The following is a 12116-nucleotide window of genomic DNA, read 5'->3' as shown; positions in this document are numbered from 1 at the left end:
TATTGACCCTACGCAACGTTGAGGCTCAGCCCGCCAAGACGCCGGACGGCTCTGCTACGAAGCTGTCAGACTTTCTCTTGAGCAATATTATTACCTCGATTAACTTCTTTCTTTGCGCTATCCCAATCTAGATCGGCTGCTGTCCCAGCTTTTGTCCCGTCTCCGGTGATCGTCGAGGCAATGCCGTCCGGTGTTTCCCCACCTCCGAAACCCCTGGTGTGGCTTGTATTGTCCTATCCCAGACCCAAATCGTATGCTATCTGGCACTTTTGGTCATTCGTGTCGTTCCACGCCGTTCGGCTTTGTGCTTGGCCCCTGTCCCAGTCCATAGATTGAAGAGAGAGAGCCAAAAGGGCGCACTTGTAAGCTGGATATCGGAGTACCTCAGCCGAGGGGTCCGCTGTCACCGGATCCTTTTGCTCCATCGCTCCACGGTCAACGCCGATAACCGTCGTGACAGCCCCTCTCAATACGCCCTGACCAAGCTCTCATTTGAGGTAAGAGCTAATATTATTCTGCTGTCTGCGCGGGAGGAATAGTCTCGTGATTCGAATGTCTGGGCTTCTCCCCGGAGAAGCGCTGCTGAAAGTCACTTTGCGCAAAGTTCTCTACTGGTTTACTGCTGGGCATACCGGCTATGTTTAAGTGAATGGGGAATGAGTCGTCATCCGCGGTGCTCGCCGCCTTCGCCACGCTGCACATCCGTATCCCATTGCGTATTCTGTTATTGCGGCGCAACGACCCGCATTAAACATCCTTTCAACCTGGCACAACAGTGGTAGCCCCTAGTCTTACTTCCAAGGTATAGGACGGCTCCATCTTCCCTCTATTGCAAAGTTGCCCTGGTCGCCCAGATAAGCTAATCGGGGTGAATCGATTTTATTCAAACTCTTGAATTCTGTTGGAAATTGTTATCTAATGTTTATCTGTTCTCTCAGAGTCGTAGCACTGAGGTTGTTTTATATAGTTGTATATGGAATCTGCAGAAAACAGCCGCAGGCATAGCAAGTAGTAATATAAGAGAGAAACGAAGACACATTCTGCGCCTTCTGGAGAATGCTGCAAGGGACTTGGAATAATCAATCAGCCCGTCTTGTAGCATGTTGGTTTTATGCAGCAGCTTGCAATTTCTCCAGAATTGATAGTATTCCTGGCATAGAGTCGAGGCTGCGTGCTAGTTTGTGACCTACAAAATTGTCGAGAGCGTGTAGGTAGAACCTCTATTGGCAAGTAGAAGAAAAATATGGCTGTCCAACTGGTGCGAATGTACATTTTGGTATGGATCTTTGAGAAGTTATGTGGCCGACATCAAAGCTTGGCTATTATAACCAGTTTCGAACCGCTTTCCGACAATGCCAAGGGCAGGCAGAGTCTACGAAATAGCGATGACTGTATGAACAGGGTGCAAGTTGGCTGGGTATATTGAGACTAGATGCTGGGAGCGCACAGCAGACCTTGAAATGTCGTTGGAAGATAGGTAACTGTTATCAGAGAGTTCGCATTGCGTAGAGTCTAATGGCTCTAGCACAATGATAAGCCACCAATCCCTGCATCATTAGACAGTTCATCAGACAGTTCATCAGACAGTATGAATATGGTCGAGCAGACTGGCCACAGCCGGCTCTCCAACCAACGTCATTACCATGTCTTCAAATGATAAATCTTTCTGGTCCTCTTTTCGATTCCTTTTGGCTAGTGAACGCCTGTCAAACTTGACGTTGCACAGCTAGTTATATAAGATTGTTTCCACATTGTAGCTTTCGTGCCGAATCAGCAAATTCAACAGCGTATCAACCATATGCAAGTGCTTTATTAGATGCCGCTTAACATTTTCTTGGACACACACAAATGCAAATCATAGGCTAATGACATGTAATTGGAGAGCTTTATTACCTTGCTTCAAGTCTTTCTTTGTGACGGGGGCTAAGGCAGAGCTTGGAGTAATGACTCAATTCATCTAATAACAGTCTTTGGTATTAAAGGTCTTTGGCATTTCTCAAGTCTTGGATGACCCAAAGAAATTTATTTATGCAGGAAGTCAGTGAGAGCCTTATGCTACCGCCAAGTAGTGGCTTGACTTGTCCCGCTCTCGAGCTCAAGTATTATAGACAACGCCGATGTCGTTGGGATGCCGCTCGTCTGGATGTGTGCTGACGACCGGTCGATACTTGACATCGTATTCGTTTATGACGACATGGTTCAATGACTTCTGCAGGGGCCACATAGCATATTGCTTATGAAGGTTTATGATCTCTATGTATAGAATCCCGCAACGACCTTTTGAAGCAGTACGATGCCCCCACAAGCTTGAGCCCGGAAACTCGGCAAGTGGGTGTGGCATGACCCCAGCCTGTATGCAGATTGAACCATTAAAAACAAGGCCCAGCAAGCGAAGGGTATGAGACCATGAACCAAACAAACTCAAGCCAACCGACGTGAACAGTACTCAGCATAGTGGCAGAGTGGCGAACAGCTTGTCAGTGGAATATCAGATGTTTGGCCATACTACTGGAACACAACATGCTTATTAGCCAAAGCGGTCATAGGGGCTACATAGACAAAGAATCTGCGGTTTGCCTCTCATGTCAAACCACAGACCGTGGGTTGCAGACAAGCGATCAGAATGACTCCATCCATCCAAAGGCGTCCGTAGCTTCCTAATTCTATCTAGTGTGTTGCGGAGTCTGCTTGGGAAGAAGATTCGGAGATGTCATGTCTTGGGGTGACATTGCCGTATGCTACTGCATCGGCCAATAATGCAGGTCGCTTACTGAGTTTCAATAACCCCTCCCGATGACAAGTTGTCACATCACTCTAGTTGAGTCCAAATGCACTGTAGATCCATAGTGTGAATGCCGATATGTGCCCTGTGTTGCATTCCGGATTATGCATGTCAGACCGTACGTCAAGCTTTATACCCACACCCCGTTCATCGTCTTACTTGCGTGGAGATCATGTCGTTTAGAAATTTTCTCGGAACTTGCGAGAGAAAAATGAGCAATTTCGGGCAGCAAGCGCCAAGAGAGAGATGTCCGGTCCGACATCCAACAACCCCATATCGCGCAGACATACAAGAAGTGCTTATTGGGGAGTAAGCCTAATAATGGGATCGTTAATAGCTCTAGCGTGATACGTCGATCGACCATCATCGGGGGATGGCCCGAAGCGTCGCTTATTCTACACCTCTCGGCTCCTTGTGTCCGACCTTGTACACCCCGGCTATTTCCCTCATGGCCTGACTTCTTTGAGTGATCCGGCTGAACATTTCTAATCTTTTTTACAACAGAAATCGCGTCCGACGGGTAGTTGTAGAGGTAGGTACGATTAGGCGGCATGCACTAGACAATGTTACCTTTTGCAAACCCGATTTGCTAGAGATGGACGAAAGGCACTCTTCGGTAGTAGTAGCTTACCAGGTTGCAGTTAGTGATTGGGTGTGTATTTCTTTGTTGAAGCCAGACCAAGCTATTTGGCAGACATCAAATCTGGCGTGTTGTAGCTGCTACAAGATGTCTGAATCTCAAATAGAGGATTAAGCTGTGAAATGGAAAATCTATCCGTCATTAAAGCCAGTCTAATCTAGTACAGAGTCGCCCCATCAGTGAACATGAGGAAGTCATAAAAGAGATTAAAACGATGGTCGCAATGGCGTCGGAGTGGCTGTGTTGAAGGTTATTCCTCTCGCTAGGGTTGTCTAATATTCTTGAGTCCATGATAACATGCCTGTAAGAAACCACAACCGTCCAACCCTTCTAATTACAGAAACAACACCTATATTCAAAAGCCTGACCTCGGGAAAGCCCTCGTGCTCGTCTTCTGCCCAATACAAGTCCCATGAATGAGCGTCGGCACGGCACAAACGAAACTCTGCTGAAGACGCCTAATCGATGGATTTCACCGTTGGCCAATATATCCTCTCGAATGAAAATCGTGTACTCGGATGAAGGCTACTGCTATCCTTAAGAGTCAGTCATTAGCGTCAACTACACGAGACCGGGGATCATTACCGCGAAGTGATCCTGTCTAGGAGAGCTGCGGAAAGCGGCGCGTCTCACCGTGCTTAGGTGACGTAATTTGTCTGGTCATAGCCATTTAGATTCCTGGCCAGAGTTTGGGCCATATCTCTTCTTCCTCCATGTGGTATAAGAACGAGAACTCGACAGATAGATATGCTTCGTGCAAGGCTTTCTAGCGACGACAAGCACCGTTTCGAGGGTTAGTCGACGTTGACCGCCCTAAGGCCGCCCTAAGGCCGCGTAGAATTTACTGAAACGCCCATGTGAATAAATGATGTTGGCAGCTTTGCCCTAGCAAGAAATGATTTACCAAATCCTTACCTTGGCAGGGATAAGTCTCCTGGCCATATTCCGAGCATCTCTTGCCGAAGCTCAGTCCGCTGTAACGACCCCTTTACGGCTAAGTCAAGAGAGACCAGCTCAATAGGTCACATGCTAAATGGCTTTGGTTCTACTTGGCAATTGTACGGCTTCCCTTTCGTTCTATTCATTAGAATCGTTTAGTTGGTGGTCAATATACTCGCTAGACTGTTACAGTAGAAACTAAACTACTGCTTAATTTCAGCATGTTTAACCACACGTTTCAACTCGTCCCCTGTTTCTCTACGAAGTTTTGTTCTTTTCTCCGATTTCTTTTGTTTTTCCTTTTGATACCTCTTCAGGACTGCCATTGCAGGGACACCAGGTTCCGCATGCAGCAAGTCGACCTCTTCAAGAGACAAATCCGCAGTCTCAGGATAACAGAACTATACCCATTGGACGAATGCGAGATTCAAGCACATAAATAAGAGGTAGGACTTCTATTGGAGTCATTTCATTAGAGTGGGTGTTATCATAACAATGAAGTTCTGCGTTGAGAAGGCGTCAGTGTTACAAGCTGTCACCAAGCGGCCAAACGCTGCTCTATATGTCTCATCAACGTTCAATTTGACGATATAGCTAATTTATTACGTTTAATTTGGACGCGAAGGGCTAGAATCCCGGGAACATATGCTCATGGGACGCAGGCAACCGTGATTCCTCAGACCACCCTGAACTAAGCCAACGCTTAGTCTCGAGGGATATTGATATTCATCGCGAGACACCGTAGAGAGGAGATGAGGAATAAAAGCACCAGTAAGAAGAATACTATACTAGCAATGGACTTCGAACGCGAGGCAGGCCCGTGCTTGAAGCTGAGTAGAATGCTGACACACATCATGGCGACGTCGCAAGCGAGAAACCGTAGCTGGGATGAAGGAGCCGATGGGAAACTTGAAGTTTATTCTAGTACCCTCAAGAATTAGTCGTTGTTAAAAGGTTAAGACCAGTGGCAGTCGTTCTGGTAACCCGTCAAGTCAAGAAACTTACGTGCCGTTAAGCAAGACTGCCAAAGGGAGCGTACGGTTAACACCTCTCTGTAAACCACTGGGCATGTAGTACCTTTCCAGCAATACGCTAGTTGAGGTAGTTTACTTGATGGGTTGACATACACAAAAAGGCCAATCCCACCCATCTGATTAAATATGTGTTTCCACAAGTACTCTGTTATAGATGACGCAATCTTTCCATCACTGTCGTGGTGGCTCTTTCCACCTCTGCGGATCCATTGTCTTTACAACTAGACCTCCATATGACGGAATCTTGGCTAAATAATACATAAACGACGCAGACTTCTGCTACAAGGTTCCTGACGTCAGGGACCTCGAGCAGGCAGCTACGGTAGAGACGCTATCCGTAGCTGTGGCTGCGACCAAGACAGCGGGTCTGAGAGCTCACCAGACTGTCATTGTACTGGGTTGCGGACATGACTCTTTTTTTTTATTTTTTTCATAAACTTGGTTAACTTAGTTTTTACAAAGTCTACCAATTATATCTAGATTTTAGAAACCTGTGTTCTTTTTGTATATATTAAACTGTTCTTATATTAGAAATCTCACAAGTTAATATGTACACAGCCTTGAGCTACATAGCTACTTGGCGTAAGGACTCCTAGACCTCGATAATTCTGCCCATGACAGCCAACACCTGTCAAGTTCAAGGGCGAGGCATTGTTCCCTCAGGGTCTCCTCCAGACAGGCAAGAAGATGAATAATAGCACGCCCAAGCTCGCAAAAGTCGCGCCGCCCACCAGGCTTTGGATGACGATTTTGTGCTGCAGGCGACGCAAGTGAAGATCCTTGACACGGACCTTGTTATCGAAAATCATGAGGCGGGACAGGAACCCAAGGGGCGCTGTCCGCCGCAGCCGGCCCGATTCCTCGTCGGCGAAGCGCTCCCACGGCAGCGGCTGGCGGCGCGAGAAGAGCAGGAGAAAGAAACAGCTGCCGCGCAAGCCGGACAAGACGAGGCTCATGCCAAGCCATAGCATGGGCCAGGCGGCAAAGACGGTCCACGGCGAGTGGGCGCGGCGGAAGGGGGTGAAGGCAAGCAGAAGGACCGTCAACAAGCCCGCCACGATCAAGACTATACCCAGGCCGGTGGCAACGCAGACGGTCTCGAAGGTGCCGTTGGCTATGCCGAGGCGGACAAAGTTTCGGTGCGAGCAGTGCTGAAGCAGCTGGTAAACGTGGTCGGCAACGGATTCAAGGTGGGACGGGTGAGAGGACGTTTGGATGTCGGCGAGGACTTGGGAGCGCATATGGCAGGGGATATTGAGCTCCTTGGGCGACCCGGGAAGGAGAAATGTGCGGGCGATGGCGAGGACTTGGTCCCGGTATGCGTCGTCGGAGTTGCTGTGCTCGGGCGGCTTGTCGTCGCCGGCCTCACAAGACTCGCCGTCATCGACGCAGGTGAGCTTGCACTTGGTGCCGCTTGTGCAGGTTGCGCTGGCACCAAGGAGTTGTCTAATCTGGGAAAGAACACGTTCGACTGCACCAGCGCTGACGTCGACATGTTTTGGCTCGGTAGGGGTGGGCATGTGAAGCGTGCTGGCATTTGATGATGCATTGTCAGAGATTCCAAGGCAGTCCCTCATTCCCTGCGCACTGGGACCTTTGTAGCAACGCTGATAATTCTTATACCTGCGTGTGTAATCTGATAAGATGGAGGGTTTCCTTGTCAAGTGGATGGGGTAGGACATACCACATGTAAAACTCGAGGTTCTCTTCGGAGAACTCTATGTGCTTCAGGTACATGTAAAAGTCAAACAGGGACATGGGGCTACCTGAAGGATGGGTTTCGTATCAGAGGTGTATTTTTTTATCGATGAGTTGGTCTTATACATACATGTCTTGTTGCCAAGCACTCTGTCGAGTCTGAGCTGGTTCGGTATCACGCAGCCGCTTCTATCTGGGCTGTAATCCCGTTTTCCAGACCTGATGGCGTCGGAATACTCTTTAATGTTACGGTACTCTGGCTTCTTGTACCAGGTCAACCAGGTCGGCCAATACATTTTTATTTCCAAATTCCAGGTTAGCGATGGGGCAGATGGACGGATTGGGAGGCGTATGACGTCTTGTGAAAAGGGCTATGATGCAGGATGAGGTAGTAAATTTTATACACGGAAAGAGAAAAACAACAACATTGAAACTTGGACGGTGCCGAATTGAGGTGGAGTGTGAGGTTGAGCAAGTGTCAATTCTGTCGATACTCCAGATCTTGAGTGCATGTAGCAGAGAGAAGAGCGCAGGCACCGTCGCACAAAATTAAGATTCGTTAACAGAACGCCACCCCCGTCGTATTTGAAACATGGACATTTACTGTCTCTTTGGCTCGCGGAGACACTTTGACAGGGGTTCAGGCCAATCGGACGTTAACGGATAAACAGTACATTTATTTACTAGAAAATTAGCAGATAAGAGAAGTACTGTTATCTGGTTAGGTACAAATCACTCCATGAACCAATTATCCGTCTGCCTGGCCAATATTACGTACTCAGACGGTTACTCGTAGCCTATAGGGGGTGAGGGGGCCCCACGAGCCAAGTCGCAGTCAAAGAGATTTGCGCTTTGACGGCCAATAGTCTCGTCACTGGTCGGCATGCCGTTCTCAAGGGCGGGCGCCATCGTCGGGTTGGGGTTAGGGTTGGGGCGGGGCCGACAACTTGTGCGAGTCGCCAGAGGACAGGGTCACGACTCACGCCTCACGAATAAGCCACATTTGCGGTTGACAACGCTGTTTATTTACCTCGATAATTGTGCAGTAACAGGCACCGACAAGCACCAAATTCTGCTCAACACTACTCCGTACAGCGGGCGATATTGTCGCTGCAATTCGTTTACACGCGAGTTGCATGGCCGAAAATCGGCCTCCTCCCGGCTGTGAGCGGCATCTACCAGACGTTCCATGTTGGGGTTCCTGGTTGACCAGACTTGACACATGTCACTACATGTGGCATTGAAAAATGGCCTGATTACGCCCTCTTAAGGGAGAATACATGCGACCGGGGAACTAAAAAGTGGCACTTGGGCTTGACCACGCAAGCCACCTGAGTCGAGCCACCACACAAGAAAGCCACTGGCATCCCATAGTTTTTGCTAGCAACGCCAGCCGGAGCCATCTGCCGAGCACATTCAGCTCAAGACGCAAATGTCTCATTGCGTCGGCGCTCTCCCACGCTGTTTTTTCCACGAATAACGGCTGCGAAACAAATGAAATTGTCGCTTATGACCGCGTTATTTGCGGGGCGAGAGCGTCCTGCCAGCGCTTTTGTGGCTTTATAATATACAGCATGTTTATGTTTTGGTCTGATCTAGACCGTTCTTCTACGCAAGGCGGTGAGAGCTGCGTTTATTATTTTTTGACCATTCCGCTATCGTCGTGTTTCTACTCTTACATGTCCGGTGTAAACGCACAAGCTGAACAAGTCGAAGCCATGTTTGGTCCAGTCCAATATTCGATATTTCTGCGGTCAAAACACAGTCAAGTGGAAACGTTCTCGGTTGGAAGTCACGGCATTTCAATTCCTACACAAAACATGCGCAAACCGTCTCACAGTTTTCTTCAGCCAAAATTCTAGACTAATCGGTCCGGCGTACATGTTTATTCCATCAACGACAATAGGCTGCTGAGGATGCCAATCCTTCTGAAATTGAATGTTTCGAAAGTGCTACTAAGTACTACGGTTGCGGAGAAGTCGGTAAAAGACATCTGGCAGAGTAGTAGGCGGCGCAGGACAAGTCGCATGAAGATGATCAATTGATGTGTTTTTCGGCTGCAATGGCAATACTCAATAGCAGTGCCCCGGCATTGGCTTGCGAGGGCATACCTGAGCAACGGCCAGGTTGAGTAATTATTTCCTCTTGTAGAGCCCATGGTGGCAATTCGAGAGTTGGCATTACCAGAGAACAACTCGGCCGACAGCATGAGCTCTCCAAGGGCCCAGACACGGCTGCATTACCACAGGTTGCCATTCAAGATTTCATCCACGACAGTTAGCAACGGCGTCATCCACAAGAGACATAGTGGGAGTCAAGGAAAGGCTAAATAAACATTCGTCACCATATTGTTGCTTGTTGCCCGTTTCTGTTCAGCCTCCACAGTTTTATTGCTACGTTTATGATAAAGTAGACTATGGGGTAGGAGACCCGATTAAGTTCTCCGAACAGTAAGGCGGTATTTAAATAAGCCAGTAAGTAGTTCCGGATGGATCCTTTTTAAGTGTATGCTAACCCGTTTTTTGATCAGCGCGGGGAAGACAAAAGCTTCAAGTCACTTCATATCCGGAAGTATTTCCAGTTAGAGTTGTTATTCAGGCCAACGTCCAAGGAAAGATGGCACAACAGTTGCCGTCAAAGCCGCTGTTAACTTGGCTCTTTCAAAACCTGGATCAAGAGTTTGACGATTCTTAAGGCTACGTAGAATTCTCTGAAAAAGAGCTTACTGCATCACTATCCCGAGTGAGGCCCTTTATTTATACAATACCTCATCGCGTCCGCGATTGTCTGAGTCCGAGCCCGAGAGCACCAAGCATTTCGCATGAAAGGTGCAAGGCCTTTCTGCTTAGATAATAAGTGAACGAGCGAGACCTGACTCGTAGCCCAAGGTTTCCTTCTGCCATTCTCTACATATAAGACTGAATTTCTTCAATGTCTGCTGAAATAAAGTATTTTTGGAATCCGATCGTCAAGTACACGTGTTATGTCCCGGACTCGACTATTCGACACACCTTGTACCATGAACGCACAGCGAAAACGGATACGTCATATATATTCTAATTACTTGCTTCGTTCCTGCCACGCTCTAATACGGTCCCCGTCCCCCAGGCCAGATGATTCTGCCAGCATGCCCATCGGATTGGATAGCTTCGCCGAAAGCCTACTGCTGCCAGTTCCTGTCACGCTTTCTGCGCTCTGTTACAGTGAAATTATCCCAAGACCTTCCAAAGCCATCCCTAGTTCAGAACAACAGTGGTCGAGGTCGGAAAGATTGTGTTTGGCCGAAATCTCTTTTTGAAGTGGTTCGATCAATGATCCGAGACTCACATTTCTCCTAGGTTCTAGGGCCGAACCCCTACGAGACCGAGTATCTACGGTTCTGGATGAAGTGTTGCATGGTTATTCAAGGGGCAAAGTAGGTAGACTAATATGTATAATTTTTGCTTGGCCCAAGGGCTCACCACCTTCAGATAACACCAACCCTTGCAACCCGCCGCTCTAACATACAGAGGATACCGTGGTATTTTTTTTACTTTTAACAAGCCAGTGACGCAAGGATTAAGGAGTCCTGCAATGGCTCGCTATAAGTTCGAATCTCCATGACGTTAAACCCCGCAGCCTTGAGAAGAGTATGCCATTGCTGTCGCGTTCGCTTCATGCCCGCGATTGAAGCCATCATTATGAAATCCAGTTGACATGCCTGACTGCGAGCTCCAATATCTGGGATAACAATATCGTCAATAACGAGCACGGATTCCGCATTCATAGATGGTGCAATCTTCTTCAACATGGAGATGCAGTTGCTGTCTGGTAAGCCATGGAGAACGTTTCGCACATAGTAGAACTTGGCATCTGTGCTTAAAGTCAGAAAACGCTACAGCCATGGTAACAGCAGAGTTGAGTTTTGCAATCTACTCACTTTTGATGGGCTGAAGGTTGTCAAAATTATGCTCCATAGCTTCAATTCCATGAGGCATCGGCTTGGGTAGTCGTCCGATGGTGATGGGCATGTCTTGCAGGATTACCCGGCCAGCGATATCTGGATATGTCTCTCGCATTCGGATGCATTGGTGGCCAAGGCCACCGCCAATGTCGACAAACAAAATACGAGTGGGTTCTGAGATGCTCCAGCTCTGAACTGCTTCGTCTATATGCAAAGCTGACGCCCAATCGCCCTCTGGCTTTTGGAGGCTCATTGCTTCTTGCATATATCCTTGGAGTTTCGAATTCTGAGCCAGATACTCATAGCAGGAGAGGCTCGTTGTGAAGGCGTCCTGAAATATGCCCTTTGTAACATCGTTTACCTCACTGTAGGAATGCTTTTCAAGGAAGTCAGGCATGGCCTGAAACGTCTTGTTATGTATGTCAAATCTAGGATACTCGTGTCAGGTCAACAGGTATCATATTTATAGTCTTATTTTCAGGACTTGAACCTACAGCAGATGTACGCCAGACTCTAGCGCAGGTTTGGCCAAGTCCAAAGTAATCGTTTCTGCAGAGAATTCGTCTACTGCTGTTTGCTGAACCACTCCCACAGAAGCAAGAAATCGTAGTAGTCGCCCTGGGATTAACCTCTTGTTAACACTATATTTTTGGCTCTATGCCACTGTTCCAAAGGCCAACCTATACTGTAGCACACCAAGCAAGGGAGGTACATAATGCTTACCGAGAAGATCTGGGGCAATACCAGTTTTCTCGCCGAGGTCGGCACATGAAATAGGACGGCTGCTATTCACCAAGGCTCTGAAGAGTCCTGTATCCACACCCACGCGAATGCAAGCAAGTTGCAAATGCTTAGAAAATGTTCAGTACGTGATCTTTAAAGGATGGCATAACAATGGTCTCACAGATCTAGACAATCTCAGCATATACTCGTAAGGTGTTTCCGACTGTGACAAAACGCTGAGCAGAGAATGTTGGACTTGGCCACGCTCTGCCGAGCTTAGTTGAGAGCTAAGCTCTTTCACTTGCGCGAGCAAGTCATGAACTTGCTGAACTGGTTGGGTCATGATAGTCGTAAGTG

General features: G+C 48.0%; 2 protein-coding genes across 2 annotated transcripts; both read right to left on the bottom strand.

Moving 5' to 3' along the window:
• Positions 1-6054: 6054 nt before the first annotated feature.
• G6M90_00g106230 (uncharacterized protein) lies at positions 6055-7153 on the bottom strand (the record flags this gene model as incomplete). Its single annotated transcript, XM_066131701.1, has 2 exons — positions 6055-7018; positions 7080-7153. The coding sequence occupies 2 exons, from the start codon at positions 7151-7153 to the stop codon at positions 6055-6057; spliced, it is 1038 nt and encodes a 345-aa protein (XP_065987830.1).
• A 3475-nt stretch (positions 7154-10628) lies between these two features.
• lepI (O-methyltransferase lepI) lies at positions 10629-11433 on the bottom strand (the record flags this gene model as incomplete). The annotated part of the gene is made up of 2 exons (XM_014684126.1): positions 10629-10945; positions 11013-11433. 2 exons carry the CDS (start codon positions 11431-11433, stop codon positions 10629-10631), a joined length of 738 nt encoding a protein of 245 aa, XP_014539612.1.
• Positions 11434-12116: the final 683 nt, after the last annotated feature.

Source organism: Metarhizium brunneum, chromosome 7, assembly GCF_013426205.1.
Source record: "Metarhizium brunneum chromosome 7, complete sequence".
Classification (NCBI taxonomy): Eukaryota; Fungi; Ascomycota; class Sordariomycetes; order Hypocreales; family Clavicipitaceae; genus Metarhizium; species Metarhizium brunneum.
The sequence above is the reverse complement of the archived record's forward strand: the minus strand, read 5'-3'. Positions and strand labels throughout refer to the sequence as shown.